This window comes from Panthera uncia, chromosome A2 (assembly GCF_023721935.1).
Source record: "Panthera uncia isolate 11264 chromosome A2, Puncia_PCG_1.0, whole genome shotgun sequence".
NCBI classification, from domain to species: Eukaryota; Metazoa; Chordata; class Mammalia; order Carnivora; family Felidae; genus Panthera; species Panthera uncia.
Window position 1 is genome coordinate 52,836,689 of NC_064816.1, and position 17,650 is coordinate 52,854,338.

The 17,650-nt window shown below is 48.3% G+C and overlaps 1 protein-coding gene across 1 annotated transcript in view; it reads right to left on the minus strand.

Annotated features, from left to right (window-relative positions):
• Nucleotides 1–17,650, minus strand: part of FGD5 (FYVE, RhoGEF and PH domain containing 5) — a 121,813-nt gene that overhangs the window by 12,731 nt on the left and 91,432 nt on the right. The window contains exons 9-15 of the mRNA XM_049641042.1: nucleotides 17,044–17,094; nucleotides 16,379–16,437; nucleotides 8,240–8,311; nucleotides 7,157–7,225; nucleotides 3,146–3,229; nucleotides 1,979–2,058; nucleotides 248–347 (exon numbers count right to left, since the gene is read on the minus strand). Of these exons, the coding sequence (XP_049496999.1) occupies nucleotides 248–347; nucleotides 1,979–2,058; nucleotides 3,146–3,229; nucleotides 7,157–7,225; nucleotides 8,240–8,311; nucleotides 16,379–16,437; nucleotides 17,044–17,094 (515 nt within the window). The remainder of the gene's footprint in view (nucleotides 1–247; nucleotides 348–1,978; nucleotides 2,059–3,145; nucleotides 3,230–7,156; nucleotides 7,226–8,239; nucleotides 8,312–16,378; nucleotides 16,438–17,043; nucleotides 17,095–17,650) is intronic.

Consider the following 17,650-nt stretch of genomic DNA (forward strand, 5'->3'; position numbering starts at 1 on the left):
CTAATTCTACAACCCCCTCCACCCCATGGTGGCTTTCAGGATCCTAACCCTGGGTCAGAAACAGAGCCAACGGGAAGTGCTGTATTTGGGCTGCACAGTGACTGCCTGGCTATGGGGGAGTGTGGTGGGAAGGGAAGGAGAAGGGGTGTGATGAAAGGAGCTGAGAGTCCTCCTGGGTGTATGGGTGCCCAGGGAAACCCAGGGCTGGGAGACTGGCATCAGGTGGGTCTCAGGGCCCTCCACTCACCTCCACACTGTGGTGAAAGGCAGCCAGAGCCTGGGCCTTGTAATCCTCAGGGAGGGCTCTACTCAGACAGCTGTGCCATTCATCTCGCTCAGCACAGGAGCTGTGGACACAAGCTGGCATGAACAAGGCATGCAGGTGTGCACGGCAGCTCTGCCTCTGCTTCTCAGTGTAGATCAAGTCCCCCCACATTTCCCCTGGCTGTGCCTGTCAGTGTCTGAAATCCCACCGAGCACTGGCCACCTGCCAGATCAGCCTAGGATCGTAACTCAGCACCTCCATCTACTAGAAGGGTGGCCAGGGCATGCTAGCTGTCCTCTGGGCCTGCTTCTTTACCTGTAAATGGCACTGTCAACACTATCCCTCTAACTCCCAGTACTGTTGTGGGAAGAAATGACATGTGGGACATGGGTGGACTTTGTTAATGGCAAAGCACCATGCAAAAGCAAGGGGCATTAGGGAGGTGTAGACAGTCCCACACTTGAGGAGGGACAGGGGACAGGGTGCAGAGGGCTGTGCACATGGGGAGGGGATGGCTAGGTGAAGTTGGAAAATATCAACATCCTCGTCTCTCCATCTTCCTCCTCATTTTCCCACATAGCTTCCCAGACACCCCCTCCCCAACAAGATGACTTCCCAAATTCCCACTCCACACCCTGCCCTTCAGGGTTGCCTGAGCTTTGAGCTCTGCCCCAAGAGGCAGAGTGGTGGAAATTCTCCCAGGACCCACTAGGTGTCGCTCCCACCTTGCGTAAGTGTGTGGTCTGCCCCAGGAAAGCCAGGATAAGGCATCCCTTTGGCCTGGGAGGGATGGACAGGGGGTAGGGGGTGGGTAGGGTGGCGATGGGGTCAGAGGAGGTGCCTGAGACCGGGCAGGTGCCCAGTGCATGCTACTCGTGTCATCAACACTTAACTATTACTGCAGTTATGCTCTACGTTGTAACTGGTACACAACTCTCCCGCCCTTAATGTGAGCTTCTCCCTGAGCACATCAAGGTTTAAATCTTGTGTCCTCAGCACAGGGCCTGGCACTGAGGAGTGGCTAATAAATGCTAAATGAGCAAATGCGTCTGCATGAGAATGTGATGTGCACTACTCCACACAGAGGGCATTGCTGCCTCCTGCCAGGGTCACATTTCAGCTGTGAGGGGAGACACCCATGCCTTGGTGACCCTGTCTCAGCCCCCACAGTGCCCACAGTGGCCCCAGCAGAAGCCACACCTCCCTGGTTTCTGAGCCCAGAGAGCTGGAGCTGGCCTTGCCCTGAAAGAGGGAGGGGGAAGCTCTTTTGCTGCCCATAGTGAGTGAGGCAGGGTCCCTGGGCAGCCTGAAGGCCTGGAGAAAACACAGACCCTTCTGAGAAAAAGGCCACACCCCCAAACCAGGGAAAGGCAAATGATGAATGCTCACTCATTATGTTTTTCTCTCAATCTCCGGGCATGAAAGCCTAAAAGCTGACCACTTTATGAACTAAGGTGCACAATGCATTTTTTGCTCACCTTAACTTCTTTACTTGCATTACTGTAAAGACCCAATCAATAATCCATAGACTTTTACAAACATGAGATATTGTTATTATTGTATTTAAAAGAAGAGGCTCTAGAAAATAAGTCCTTAGACCCAAAATAATACCAAAATAGAAATGACTCATTCAGCTTGTTATTCCAAACTTTAACACCTATAAAATCCTGTGTCCCTATCCCCCAGACCCTCCCTCTACCCACTTCCCCATACCTGGCAGATAGAGTCAGGCAGGACTGGGAAGTCTCAATCTTTAGGGCATAGGGCACTTTCTCCATCACAGGGCGGCTGACCTGGAAAACCAAAGCAGCCCCTCAGGGCAGGGGCAGGGAGGGGCAACCACAGACTGGATTCTTCTCTTGGTCCTACCACTGTCCCTCTCTGAGCCTGAGTTTCCTCATCTGCAAAGGGTAAACTTTTGTTTGATGGTACAGGCTGTGTGTGTGTGTGTGTGTGTGTGTGTGTGTGTGTGTGGAGAGGGGAGTGCCGGCTCCAACTGTGTGGTCCGTAGGCACCCATCCACCCCTAAGAAAGTGGGTATGCACCTAAAAGGATTGAAAGCAGGGTCTCAAAGAGATCCCCGTACACCACGTTCATAGAAGCATTATTCACAATAGCCAAAAGGTGGAAGCAACTCAAGTGTCCATCTATGGATGAATGGAAAAACAAAAATGGTCTATATGTACAACAGAATATCATTAAACCATAAAAAAGTAAGGAAATTCTGACACAGGCTGCAACATGAACTCACCTTGAGGACACTGTGCTGAAATGGGCCAGTCACAAAAAGACAAATACTGTATGATTCTACTCATGTGAATTATCTAGAGCAAATTCCTAGAGACAGAAAGTAGGATGGTGGGTGCCAGGGGTAGGGGGCTGGAGGAATAGGGAGTTAGTGTTCAATGGGGAGAGTTTCATCTAGGGATGATAAAAAAGTTCTAGAAATGAATGGTGGTGATGGTTGCACAACAGTGTGAATGTACGTAATGCCGCTAAACTGTATGCTTAAAAATGGTTAACAGGTACGTTTTATGTTATGTATATTTTACCACAATTTAAAAAACTTTGCCATACCCCCACTTTGTTTCCTCCCTCCAAGGGTTTCCTTATGAATTTCCCTTTTTTTAGGATGCCTTTTCCTCTTCCCCATCTGTCCAAATATTATCTACCATAAGGGACTCAGCGCCCCTCCTCCAGGTAGTCCTCCTACCCTCCCCCCTCTCCTGCTGTAACCCACAATGTAACGCTGTTTCCTTGGGGCTGCCTCTTCCCACTGGTCCCACTGGCATGTGGGCTCCTAGAAGCGGGGATGCTATCTCTCCTCCCCTGGGGTCTCCCTCCACCCACCCAACAGGGTGCTTAACACCAAGCATTTACCTTCATGTTGGCCATTGACAACGTGTTCTTCAGCCGGTACTTCCCATCTTTCTGGGGATACGTGTATAGGAGCACATCGCTCATCTGGGGAGAAGGAAATCCCATCAGACGTGTCTTGACCCCAGAAGGCTACGTAGGGTGTCTCCTGGAGGATCACTGACCTCTGGGGAGCAGAGGCATCCTGCATTCCCCAGTGACCTCCCACAGGAGAGCAGAACCACTCTGAGCTAAAATGTGAGTCCTTTCCCTGAAATTCCACTCCTAGGTAGAAACTTAAAGAGGAAATAAATGCAGATGTCCACAAAAAGTCAAGTGCAGGAATGTTCACAGAGGCTTTATTCATAAGAGCCAAATAGTGGAAACGACCCAAATGTCTACTCAACAGGTGACTGCATCAAAGAACAAGGTAGCACTGTGGAGTACTACGTAGCAACCAAAAGGAACTGATGGTACACATGACATCATGGATGAATTCTGAAGACATGCCAAGTGAAAGAAGCCAGACACAGAGGAGGATACACTGCTTTATAACATTTATATGAAGTGCCAGATCAGGCAAAGCTAACCTGTAGTGATGGAAATTAGGCCAGTGGTTGCCCAAACAGGGGGTGGAGGAAGTGAGTGCTAAGAGGCACAGGGGAACATTCAAGAAATATTCTGTATCTTGGGGTGCCTGGATGGCTCAGTTGGTTAAGCGCCGACTTCGGCTCGGGTCGTGATCTCACGGTTCATGGGTTCAAGCCCCACATTGGGCTCTGTGCTGATAGCTCAGAGCCTGGAGCCTGCTTGGGATTCTGTGTCTCCCTCTCTCTCTGCCCCTCCCCAGCTCACACTCTGTTTCTCTCTCCTTCAAAAATAAATAAACATTAAAAAAAAAAAAAAGAAATATTCTGTATCTTGATCCAGAGGGTGGTTACACAATGATACACATTAGTCAATAGGCAGATATGTACACTTAAGATTGATGCATTTTACTCTGTGAATGAAGACTCCGTAAAAGTATAGTCAAGGAAGGAAGAGAGAGAGGGAGGGAGGAAGCTCCTTGAGCATAGAAAGCTGGTGGGTCCTGGTCACTGGGGTACCTCCAGTGACCACAGTAGGTACTCAATTAATATTTGCTAACTGAACAATTGAAGCTCCTTGCCCCCATGCAAGGCAGACCAGAAGGAACATAGTGCAAGTCCCCTCACCTCCTTAGAGGAGAGCGTATCTGTTTAGCTAAAAGGTTTACAGTTTGAAAAGACACGTCAATCTTCACTCTGCTCTGTAGCAGCTGTGTGACTGTGGACAGGCCATTTCTCTCTCTCTGAGCCCCAGCTTCCTCCCTGCAAAGAAGGGGTCATTGCTGCCCCTACCATATTACAGATGCCGAGACAGAGAATGGCCCCAGTGAGCCCACTGAATATAGGAGCCAGTGTAAACTAGGGGTGTTGCAAGGACTGAACAGGACAAGGCATCTAAGGGGCTGAAACAGAGCAAGAACTCAGGATTAGCACTTCCTCTCCCTGTAGAGAGTCTGCTGAGGGAGGGAAAAGAATAGATGAGGCTTCCTGCCTCCAGCTCTTAGGATCCCAACATCCCAATATGCCAACAAGAGCAGTTTGGGACACCTGGCTTGGACACAGAGCCGCTAGGTGGGCTCAGGCAAACCCTTCCTCTCTCTGGACCTCACTGTCTCTAACCAGAGTTGGAGTAGACCAGGAGCCAGAAAACTTTTAATAAAGGGCTAGATAGTAAATATTTAAGTCTTTGCAGGTCATTCAGTTTCTGTCACAACTATTCAACTCAGTCATTGTAGCCCAAAAGCATTCACAGACAATCCACTAAGAGACGCATGAGACTGTGTTCCCATAGACCTTTATTAACAAAAACAGGTGTCAGGCTGACCCCCCAGATCAGAGGAACCTTCAAAGACCCTTTCAGCTCTGCCCTTCTAATAATGACAAGAGCTACTGTCCTACTTGGACACTCACTCTGTGCCAGCTCCTGGGCCAAGCACCCTGATCTCAATTCATGCCTCCAACAATCCCATCAGGCAGGCACCATTATTATCATCCTCATTTCACAGACAGCTTAGAAAACCTGCTCACAGGCACAAAGCTTGTAAGTGGCAGAGTCAGGGTCATCAGCAAATGAATGTGCCTCCAGTGTGTTCAGGTGTGGTGTGTGGGGGGTGGCCACGCAGTTGAGTTCTTGCCCCATCTCAGGACAGTGACCAAACCTGGGCACAGAGCCTTGCTCACAAGCCTGCCCACCCTGGGGAACTGGCTTGTGTCACTCATCAGAACAGTCCCTGCCTTTCTGCAGCTGCCCCTCAGGCACCTGCTGCCATGGCAACTGCCATTAGCACCCTGGGGTTTTATGTGTGGTCAGAACCAGGCTGCCTCCTGATTGCCCACAGTTCTCTTCTTCAAAGCAGGTATTTTATAGCCCGATTTGGAGGAACGGAGAGGAATCCTTCATGGAGGAGTAAAGGGGAATCTCTCACAATAATGAGCCACCAGTGGGGAACCCCACCTATCGCTTGGGGTCATGGTGGGAACCACTCTGTAGCATTACTGAAACCCCTGTGCATTGCATTGGTGGGCAGAGGCCCTGACTTTGTTCTACAGTTACAATTACTTTATGAAACTGGTACCTATGAGGAAGAAAAATTCTTACGTGTGTTTATCACGGCTCTTCCTGGTTCAGGAACCTGTGTATCCTCCTCCCATCTCTCTCTCTAGGTGATATTTATGAAGGTCCTATGCTAAGACAGAGCAAAGAAGGGGACCCAGATTCAGCAGGAGCTATGGCCTAATAATAATGAAGGGATATGAGAGACCCAGGCCCAGCATGGAGATGAGTGAGGGAAAGGCCACGGTGAAGCCAACTAGACGCTGGAGGGAACATGAGGGAGGGAAGAGAGACAGAAAAATGGGGAGAAAGGGAGGGGGGAAGGACAGACTTCTTACCCTTCCTTCTGGGCTTAACTAGGTACCATTTCTCCAGGAAACATATACTTAGCACAGTGTGTAGCACCAGTGAACATATAACAAACATCAGTGCTGCTGACGCTATTGTCCATCTTTTTATTCCCTGACTCTCGTTGACCTCCCTCTTTGCTCCCATAGACCTGAGGTTCTGTCCATGTCATGCTCATAACTCGGTAGTTACATTAGACACCGAAGGTTGACGGCACAGCATGAGACTTTATCTCTTTGTTTCCAGTGCCCAGCACATAGGAGGTGCTCAGTAAATATCTGAAACAGAGTTCTTAGACACTTACAGCCTGTTTATTATTACTTCTCACACAATCCTAACAAAGTATAAGAGGCTCTTAAGGGCAGCCTTGACTGACAGTAACAAAAAATGAAAGTTAAAATCATGAAGAACAGAGAAAATTACACCCAGGCAGGTAGAAGAACTTAAAAAGCAAAACAATTTTGGGCCATAGGATTGGGGAAAATTATTGCTTGTAGCTCAACAGCCACAGAGGATGATGTTACCATGCAACAGGCCTGAACATTCCCTGGTATTCCAGACTGTGGCTGCAAATCATCAGAAATGTTACACTGTACTCTGTCTTGTGCACAGTGGAGAAAGTGCTAGACTGGGGTCACAACCCTGGTTCCCTTCTGGGCCTCTGCCACCAACCTGCTGGGAGATCTGGCCCAGGAAACTCCCCCTTCTAGATCTCAGCTTTAGAGCTTAGATAAGGCGGTTGAACAGCTATCTCCAGTGTAAGAATTTCCCAGTGTTAGGATGTTTGAAATAGGGACACAGGCAATTAAATTTTGGCAACATTCCATTTAAAATCGCTCAAATAATAAATGAGGGAAGGACTGTGGTTGGCAATGGTTAAGCCCTCAGACCTCTGGAAAGCTCAGCTCTGTAGAATGATCTTCAGCCTAAATATTCGGCTCTGTTCTAGGCCCCCCACCCCCCACTCCAGTTGCCTTTGAATAATGACCCAAGAAAATTTCACAAAATTTGACAGTCCTGGGGCTTGGCTGGGCACCAGGTACTTACCAGGAACAGGTGCCGGGGCCGTCTGCTTTTCCCTGTTACTTTCATCAGTGTCCCTTCCTTCAGGAACTCCTGTGGGGACAGAAGCAGACCTGAGAAGTCAGGCTGATGCCCAAGAAGAGTGGGGGGAGGCCCCAAGCAGGAAACTTAAATCTTGGTGCCTCCCAAAGTACCAGAGAACAACGAATGGGTGAATTCCCGGCTTTAGCGAGATGCCCATGTTTGCTTCTTAGGAGCAGTCAGTCCGCCTTGACTTCTAGCAAGCCCCAGACACTGTTCTGGTCTCTGAGGGGTCGAGACAGTGACTCTTTCCCTCGTTTGCTGCCATGGAGAACCCTTCAGAACAAAGCCTATGAAGGTTTGCTAAACAGCTGAAGACCCGTGAACGGTTGCTACAGGCGCATTAATTCCGGAGGATGATTAAAATAGATATCTAAAGTTACTTAACATAAAGAAAATATTTAATAAATATTTACTGAACTGGTGAGCCAAGGCCAAACCATTAGGTGTGATTTTATAGACTCTCAGACCAATGAGATCCCTGTTAATTTTGAATAAAATATCCTGAACATAACACCTTTCATGTCTATGTCTCTTGTCCTTCATTGACCATAACAGGTAACAAACACATCTTTGACTATTTTTGAGCTGAGTTTTGTGTTTTCCATTTGGAAGCTTAAAAGTAGGTAAATTTGTCTCTGGAAAAATGTTATTTTTAAAATGCTTTGTAGGAGCATGGTTTTTGGGAGATGGTTTTCCTGATTTTCTAGCAATGCTGGGCTAAACTAAAAATACTTGGTGTCTCCTCTTCTTAGAGGTGAAAATAACCACAGGGACATGAACCCAAATGGCACTGTTTCTTTAAAGGTCCAGAAAGTGGAAAATCCCAGGGGAGGCAGCCCCTGGGCCTTGTGAGCCCAGCAGAACCCTCCCCCTGCCCTTCCCCCTCCCCCTCCTCGGGTAAACAGCACCTGCAGCCAGGCCTGTCTGGGACCAGCCCAGCTGAACAATGGGTCTTATCAGAGCCTCACCCGCCTGCCTACCAGGCCGCCCTCTGTCCCTGCCCATGGCGGCAGTGGCACTCACCCTTCCTGGCTGGAGGAGATCCCCTTGGCCTCGAACACTGTGCTCAATGTGGACCAGCTTCTGCAGGTTTTCCTGTGGGAGGAAGCAGGGCAATGGGGAGATGGTCAGGACCCCTTTAAGGAGTCTTATCCCCTCTATTAGAAGTGGCATTGCTTCTACCTCAAAGGAGGAAAACAGAGTTCAGGAGGGCCTTGCCCTAAATCTGACCTCCTGTCAGTGGCAAGACTGGGATCTGAGCCTGGCCCTGCAGGGTACCAGACATGTGGACTGCCCATACTCAGGCTAGTCCCTCTGGGCCTGCGATCTGACACCACCATCTTCTGTGTGCCATGGGGACAGTCACTTGCCCTTGTTGTGCTGATACCCATATTTATCGCTAGGCCATGGCTCCTCCTCTCAATCTATGTCCCCTGAAAGGCCTGGAGCATCTAGCCATCACTAATCCAGAGGGGTCAGATGCCCAAGGCCAGACTCTCTCTGGGATTGCAGCCCAGGGGGGGGGCCTCTGAGGGAAAGTAATCAAGAAAATCTTCCACCTGGGGAAGAAACAGATCTGTGTTCTTTGAAGAAAAATATGTGTGCCTGGGAACTCCTTGTTGGTCCCTCACTGGGCTATCCACAGTATGCAGTGACATACCTACCCTCCCTCCGCACAGTAGCCCATTATGCTAGAAATAACAAGCACTTAACCTATGAGGTAGGTGTCCCCTGAACCTTATGCGGGGTCAGGGTCTTAAGTCAACTAATAAGGTGACAACTGTGTGTAGGGAAATTGCAAGGCAACAGTGCCCACACCTTTTCTCTAATAGTTAGAAAAAGATAACGTACAGAATCACAACTCTTCTCACACCTATTGGAGGCTGAAGTAAAAGGCAACCAACTGAACCGAATCCCAAAGACTGACAAGCCCCTTCAGAGACATGAGACACATGAATTGCTGCAACACACAGGAGGAGGTGGCCAGCATAAAGGAGGATGAGAAGAAAGCAGCTAAAATGTTAATGGATTCTGAAAGGTTGGGTGGGGGCTGATGGGATAGTTTAGAATAACAGAGCCCCAGACACAGGAAAAATGCAGTCACTTGCAAGCTCTTCTCTCAAAGCTCCCACCAGGTGCTCACAAGGAACACTAGGGGCAGGGCAGGGAGCCTTGGTGGTGAAGGCATGCAGGTTGCCACTGGGGGGGGGGGGGAGCGGGCTGGCATAAAACCCTGCCAACTTCCCCAGGACCCTCTCTGGTGCAAAACCCTCAGTCCCCGGGAGAGGCCGAGTAACCCACTCCCAGAGGACAAGCAAAATGCCACTCACCGCTTCTGGGGAAAGGGCAGAAGCAAGAGCTGTCTTCCCCAAGAAGAGGGAAAGTACCCACTGGGCCCAGGATTGTGCAGTAATACTAAGCAGAAACCTGCCCAAGACCTGCCATGGCTACAAGGCAGCGTGTGTGGCTACCGTGCAGAGGAGGTGCCGGAAAGCAGAGAAGGCCTGGCTTGCAGGCCCTGCTTGGGACTGAGGCCTGTCCAGGAGAACAGACACTTATAAGCCAAGCACTGAGTAACAGGAAACAGCGGTCTACCTCTGAGAAGGGACAAGAGCATGGAGAGAGGCCTCTTCTGTGGTGCAGGGATTGCTAAAAGCTGAGGGTGGAGACAAGGACAATGAGAAAAACTCTCCAGTATCTCAGGCCCCACAAACAGTATCAGGTAATAGCAGCCCTCTTCTGGAGGAGTATGAAGTCTGTGGGGCTCTGAAGGTGACAAAAGCAACAACAAAACCCAAACCCAACTCACCTAGTTGACTGGACTGACTCAGCTCCCACCCCCTACATGAATGGCAAGATCAGAAAAGAGGCACTCCCACTTCTGGGGTAGATACTATTTCCCTCAGTCTCTACAATTCTTCCAACACATAATACCTGGCATCCAATTGAACATTATAAGAAACACAAAACGCAAGGAAGTACCCCAACTCATTTTCAGGAAATAAAGCATTCAACAAAACCACCTCTTATGAGAGGTGACACAAATGTTCGAACCATCAGACAGGGACTTCAGAGTAATTACGATCAATATGTTAAAGGAGCTAGTGGGAAAGGTAGGCAGTATGCATGAACAGGTGGAGAATTTCAGCAGGGATGGAAACTATACAAGAGAATCAAATGAAAATGTTAAAAACAAAAAACATGATATCAGAAATGAAGAATTCCCTTGACAGGCTTTGCAGCAAACTGATCACAGCTGAGGAAAGACTGAACTTGGAGGTATGAAGGCTGAGATTAACCAAACTGAAACACAAAGAGAAAAAAGAATGCAGGGGGTGGGGGGAAAGAACAGAGCGTCTAACACAATTTTCCAAAATTAATGAATGACAACAGATCCAGGAAGCCTGAGAATCACAAGATGAATACCATCCACATTAAAAACACACATACTAAGGGGCGCCTGGGTGGCTTGGTCGGTTAAGCGTCCGACTTCGGCTCAGGTCATGATCTCACGGTCCGTGAGTTCGAGCCCCACGTCAGGCTCTGTGCTGACAGCTCAGAGCCTGGAGCCTGTTTCAAATTCTGTGTCTCCCTCTCTCTCTGCTCCTCCCCTGTTCATGCTCTGTCTCTCTCTGTCTCAAAAATGAATAAACGTTAAAAAAAAAATTAAAAAAAAAAACACACATACTAAGACATCATAGTCAAACTTCTAAAAGTCAGTTGTAAAGAGAAGATCTTGAAGGCAGCCAGAAAAAAGGGACACACTATGTAAAAGGGATAAATATAAACATTACAGTGGATTCCTTATCAGAAATTATATAGGCTATAAGAGTGGTATCTTTAAAATAGTAAAAAGGAAAAAAAAAAACTGGTCAATCCAGATATTTTTCCCAGGAAAATAACTTTCAAGAATGAAGGTAAACTGACCAATTAAGTAAATGGGTGATGGATGGTGGGACCCAGGTATCTCACTGCTAGAGTGGAAATTTATAGATAAGCCGAGGGAGGAGACTGGAATGATCCACATAGAAGTGATCAGAATTGGAGCTATCAGGGGCACTTGGGTGGCTCAGTCGGTTGACTGTCTGACTTCAGCTCAGGTCATGATCTTTGCAGTTAGTGAGTTTGAGCTCCAACATCAGGCTTGCTGCTGTCAGCCTGTCAGTGAAGAGCCCACTTTAGATCTTCTGTCCCCCTCTTTCTCCCCCTCCCCCACTTGCACTCTCTCAAAAATAAATAAACATTAAAAAAAAAAAGAATTGGAGCTATCAGTAGGGATACATATTTACCTTAATATAGATACAGATGGTTGTACAGAAATATCTATAGACATGAGTATACACACAGATTACTATATACACATATAATTCTTTGCTCTGTAAGTAAGAGAACCTGAAAGAAATGATAGCCTACTTGGTGACCAGACCTTGGTTTCTAATACCATTAATCCAACTGAAGGAACCAGGACTCCTCGGAGAAATGGCTGATTCTAAGGCTAAGGCAGGAAATACACAAGATGAGTCTGGAGATTTTTGTAGTGACAGAAAGTAGGAAAGTGCTAAAAAAAATAAATAATGAAAGTGCTAAAAAAAAATAGGCAAACCAAAATATCCCACCCAAATCCATATTGATGGGGATATGTGGAGAGTATGGAGAAACCAACTGACAGAGCTCCCAATGGCCAAAACTGGAAGAATTTGAGAAATAAAAGAAAGAAAACGGTATGAGATTATAACCTTAACATAAAATAAATATCTGTGAGCCCTTAATAACATAAATTATTTATTTATAATGAGTAAATACATTAATAAATAAGGGAGAAGAGACAAATCTCCCATGCGGAATTCCACATAATTTAGGTAGGTGCTCTGCCCTCAACGAGAGGAAGCATAACTCCTCATTCCTTAAATGTGGGCCGTGCATAGTGACGTTCTTCTAAAGAGCGTGGACTAGGAGGGGAGAAGAGGATAACTTTATGGAGTTTAAATAAAGAAATGGAGAAACCTGATAAGCGCACCTGCAGCCAGGTGGGCAAGGTCTACAACAACACTCATAAACCATGTTGCTAGTATGCACCTTCGGTACAATGTCATGAAAGTGGTACTTTGCTTCCATGATCTTTCTCCCCAAAATCTATGAACCCAGTCTGTTTATGAGAAAAGTATCAGACAAATTCCAATAGGGGGCATTCTACAATATACCTGGACCAGTATTCTTCAAATTAGTCAAGGTCGTCAAAAACAAGGGAAATCTGAGCAACCATCACAGTCAAGAGGAGCCTAAAGGAACACGAAGACTAAAGGTGATATGATATCCTGGATGGGAACTTGGAACAAACATTAGGCAAAGATGAAGGAAACCTGAATGAACTTTAGTTAATAATACTGTATCAATACTGGGTCTTTAATGTACTTGACTAACATAAAGATGCTAGTAATAGGAGAAACTGTGTGTGGGATACATGGGAGCTCTTCTTATTATCTTTCTTAATTTTTTTTTCTGTAAGTTTAAGATGTTCTCAACAATAAACTCTGTCCAGAAAGTAGGATGGTTGGTCACCAGGGGCTGGAAGGAGGGGAAATGAGGGCTTAGCGTTTAATGGGAACAGTTTCAACTAGAGAGACAGAAAGAGTTCTGAAGGTGGATGGTGGTGATGGTCACAAAACAACGTCAATGTACTTAATGCCGAGGGACTGTGTTAATAATGGTTAAGATGGGGGGCGCCTGGGGGGTGCAGTCGGTTAAGTGTTTGACTTTGGCTCAGGTCATGATCTCATGGTTTGTGGGTTCAAACCCCACGTTGGGCTCTGTGCTGACAGCTCAGAGCCTGGAGTTTGTTTCAGATTCTGTGTCTCCCTTTCTCTATGTCCCTCCCCTGTTCACACTCTCTCTGTCTCTCTCTCAAAATAAATATTTAAAAAATAAAAAATTAAATAATAATAGTAATGGTTATACTGTACCTCAATAAGAATTTTTTTTAAGTTCATTAAAAAAAAACCAGATGGTGCAAATCGGAGACCCCAGACTCGCACATGTCCCCTCACTCTCTTCTGGGGGGAGACAGTTTACTTTCGTGCTGTGGGGAAGAGGACACTCAATGGCGAATCTGATCAAAAGCCTCGAAAGACGGACCCTGCAAGCAGATGTGGGATTTTCTTCTAGGGAATCCCCTGAGACTTGGTCTGAGTAACTGAAATTAGAACCAAGGTGCATGCACTCTCTGAGGTAACCTGTGACCAATCCTTGAAGGAGTTCCCTGTGCTCACAAACCCGGGAGCCAACTCCAAACCTCCACCCCTACATTTCATGACATTCCCATGGCTGAGTTGATACAAACAAAAAAAAGAAAAATCCAAATGTGGAAAAGAGAGAAAAACGGTCCATGTGTACATTTATGTGTGTCACGAGAGAGGAGCAGGTGCTGTGTGCATGGGCACCTGGATGCGTTTTCATGCACAGATGTGTGTGAAGTTGCAAGTCTGAACCTGTGAGTGATGTGTGCAGGCATGTCCGGCCTGGTAGCCAAGAAAGGCTCGAGTTCAAACCCGGCTCCCATGCCAAGAGCTGAGTGATCCTGGGTGAAGCCACTTGTCTCTCCAGGCCTCAGCTTCCTTGCTTGTGACACTGGGCTGGTAATAGCTCTCCTGAGGATTAGAGGAGAATGTTGGGCACAATCTTGGGCTAACAGAGGCAGTTGTGATCACCGTGAGTAGGACACTATGTGGGAATCTGCCACAGCCTTTCCTGAAAAGCTGGTGAGGACGACCTTTCCTACTTCCAAGACTTTCCCATCCTTTCACATTTATTCCTTGTCCTCCATCGAAAAGTGATCACAGCAGGGGACGGACTACCTGGGGCTCAGCTCTTAGAGTCATGTTTCCTGATGCTTCTCCCATCACCTAACAGTTTTCTGTAAACAGGCTGCTCAGTGGATTTACAGTTATGCTTGGCTGTCAGTACAGTATCCTAGTGAGCTTATTGGTGGCATTTCAGACCAGGTGTCAGGTAGATAGATGGGCCCCATTTTGGGGTGGTGGGACCTGGTTCTTTCAAAAATCATACCTCTAGCTTAGCTACCTTTGTGGGGAGTTGGGGCAATGGTTTGATGGGAGCATAAACCCATGTGAATGTTGCTGCCTGCCTCCAGGAAGCCTTCCCTGGTTCTCACAACCAGTAAGTACTTCCCAGATTCGACCAGAGGCAATGTGAAAACATAGAAGGCTTTGTAAAATGGGAGAATGGCACCATCAGATATATTTTAATAGGATTACTCTGGCTTCCAGATGAAGAATGGAATGGCAGGGTTGGGAGGTGTTGAGGCCTGAGCTGGGGTGTGACCATGGGGAAAGAGAGGCAGAGCCCCAGCCCACCCTTTAGCCACTCAAGCCACTGAGCTCTGCCTTGGGATAGGGTTCATCTGGACCTGCTTGTCCACCACCCAGGCAGGGTCCTAGCCCGATCCCAGCAAGTGTGCAGTAGGGGCTGCTAGTCCAGAGCAGGCCCAGTGTGGTGTCCACAGGCAGCTGGAGAGACAAGGGCCAGCCTGTGCCAGGCACAGCACCCAACCCCCGTCTTAGAGAAAGCCAGGAGGGCATCTGGCTGCTGCTACCGCTAGTTCCCCCTCCTACAGGAGGGTGCCGCAGTGAGCTTGCCCGCAGGAGGGAAGACACAGCCAGCCCTTCCTGACCTAGTTTTTCCTTTTTGGAAGCAGAGGCATCCCTGGCTAAAGTGAAGCGCGGAGAAGCCAGCCCATCTGCTGCTATATCATGACAGGCATGGGACCCCAAAGCACCTCTGTCTTTGGCTACACTGAAGGCGATCTCACTGTACATACAGGATGCCAAAACACACATGAGCAAGTTGCTCACGGACCCTGGAGCAGGAAGGCAGAGGACCCGATGATAACAACATGTCTGACGTACCAATTTTCACAGCCAGCTGGCTTCAGCCTCCACACTCAGCGCACTCTTTGCCCAGACCCTCATCCAATCTCACCTACCCTGTTCCCATCTTCCAGCCATGCTGGGTGGATCTCTGAACTCTACCGTGACCTACACTTCTCCATCTCCATGCCTCTTCCTGGCACATCTTTCCTCCCTCTGCCTTCGAGGTGTGTGTGTCCTCCCCATGGGGGCACCTCCTGTATCATCTTTTGTCACAGCCCTGGCTGGGAGGGATGGCTCCCTTCTCTAAACCATGTGGCATTTTCTCTTTCCCTCGTGATGCTTATCATGTCCACATATTTACTGCTCCACTAGCTGTGATTTCCTCCTGGGATTCACGTCTCACCTCTGTATTTCCAACCCCCAACGCAAGTCTGGCACAAAGTGGGTGTCCAATGGCTGCGACTCCCCTCCCCTTCTTCTCCCTGTGGACGACTCACTATGTGGACGCTCCGTGTACCTGTCCCAGCAGAGCTGGGCAACTGCTCGGTGCACATACCACCATCACTCCCACCTCTGCCCATGGAACCCAGCACTTGATCACCGAACTCTTTCCCCCCGAGCTAGGACTCAGCCTCAGAATCCTTCTCAACACAAAGCTCAGGCCTACTTAAAGCTTAGTGGAACAGAAAATATGTGGACACAAGTGACCAAGGTAGCCACTTGAACAGAGTTGGGATGTAGGATAAGTTGGCCTTCCTTGGCAGAAAACTAGTAAATACAGGATCAGTGTCCAACAGTCACTTGCTGGCAGAAACAAGCGTGCACTTAGAGCTCACGTATTCTTGTGGACAAGTGGTTTTCAAACTTTTGTGAGCAAAACGTTTACCTAGAATGCTTGTTAAAAATGCACATCCCTGGACATTACCCCCAGATGTTCTGACTGAGAAGAGCTAAGGTCTATCAGGAATCTGTAGCTTACCAGGCACTCCAGGTGCTGATGCAGGTGGTCTCAGACCACAGTCTGGACATTACTTATCACATTCAGACAAGTCTGTAGCCTCCCCTCACTACCCTAATGCCACGGACCCGGACAGGAACACACAGTACTTGAGGTCACATAGTAAGTGTCCGGGCCAGAACTCAGGGGCCAAGAACTCTTGGCAAGGTCCCACGACACAGATGGTTGCCTGCAGCACCTCCAAAAGTGGAGTATCATAAGGCAGACCGGGGCAGGTTGGAGGAGGTCCTAGACCTGAACCCCAGGAAACAGACTTACCCCTTGCTCCATGCTGTCATTGGCGCGGTCTGTGACTTTGGAGATGAGGGTCAGTGCACCTGTGGAGGGAAGCAGAGAAGGTAGCCGAGCCATCTGGGGAGGGCCAGTCCAGTAGCACTATCCTCACCTCCTTTCTTCCCCTCTCTCCCCACTGCCCCCCAAGATCACTACAGTTGCAGGGCCTTGTATGTGGGTGGCACCAATTTTTCTCACACCTGGGTCAGGTCATAGGTTCAACCCTAGCTTTGCTACCACTGCCTAAGTGACCTTTACAGTGATTTGACCACTTTGTGCCTTAGTTCCCTTGGCTATAAATTGAATATGTTAAAATAGGGACTGTCCTGGCAGGTCATATGCAGGGACAGTCACATAGAATTGGGAGGAAACGGACACTGTGGTGACTTTTTTATACCTGGCACTACCTCCTATCACCAATGCTGATTACCCTCTTCTCCTTTGACTGGATGACAGCCCATCCCAGGGAACCCTGTGGTTGAGGTGAGCAGGGAATAACCTCAGAAGCCCCAGAGGTCTCATGTCCACTGCACATCTAGCTACCAGGGAAGAGAATAAGTCCCGGGCCTGAACTGGTGGAGAGTCCAGAGCTAGGGGACAGGGGCCAAAGAGAAATGTGTCCCCATCCTCCAGGTTCATGCTGCACTTACCCTGTGTGTTATCGTACTCAGCTGAGTCCGGACAAAGGTTGTTTAAATAGTCTGCAGGTAGAACAAGAGCCAGGGGTCAGTCTGCCCTAGGGAGACCAGGCCCTCTGTCTGCAGCAGGAGCTGACCCCCCCGCTGCTTTCCAGACTTGGAAGAAAAGGGCCGGAAGAATGGGGTATGCATCCCCTCACCCTTGCTAGCCTACTACAACACCACACTAGGACAAAATCAGGCCCCTGGACCATCACCAGCATCACTGCCACCACCGCTAGCCATTCACTCATTCAACAACTACTGAGCACTTGCTGTGTGCCTGGTACTGTGCTATGCCCTCAGCATATAGACACAGACAAGGTGAAACCCTGCCTCTGAGAAGCACACTGTCTATTGGGGGAACATATGTGACCATCAACACAGCGGTGTGTGACGTGTTAAACCTTTAACACATTTATACCCACAGGCTCTATGTGGGTTGGCCTCTCTACAGCTACCTACCAATGTCACTCACTTATTCTGGCAATGCTGGCATTCTTACTCTTTTCTGGAACATGTTAAACCTGTTAATAGCCCCAGGGCCTTTGCACTCACTATTCCCTCTACTTGGTAGTCT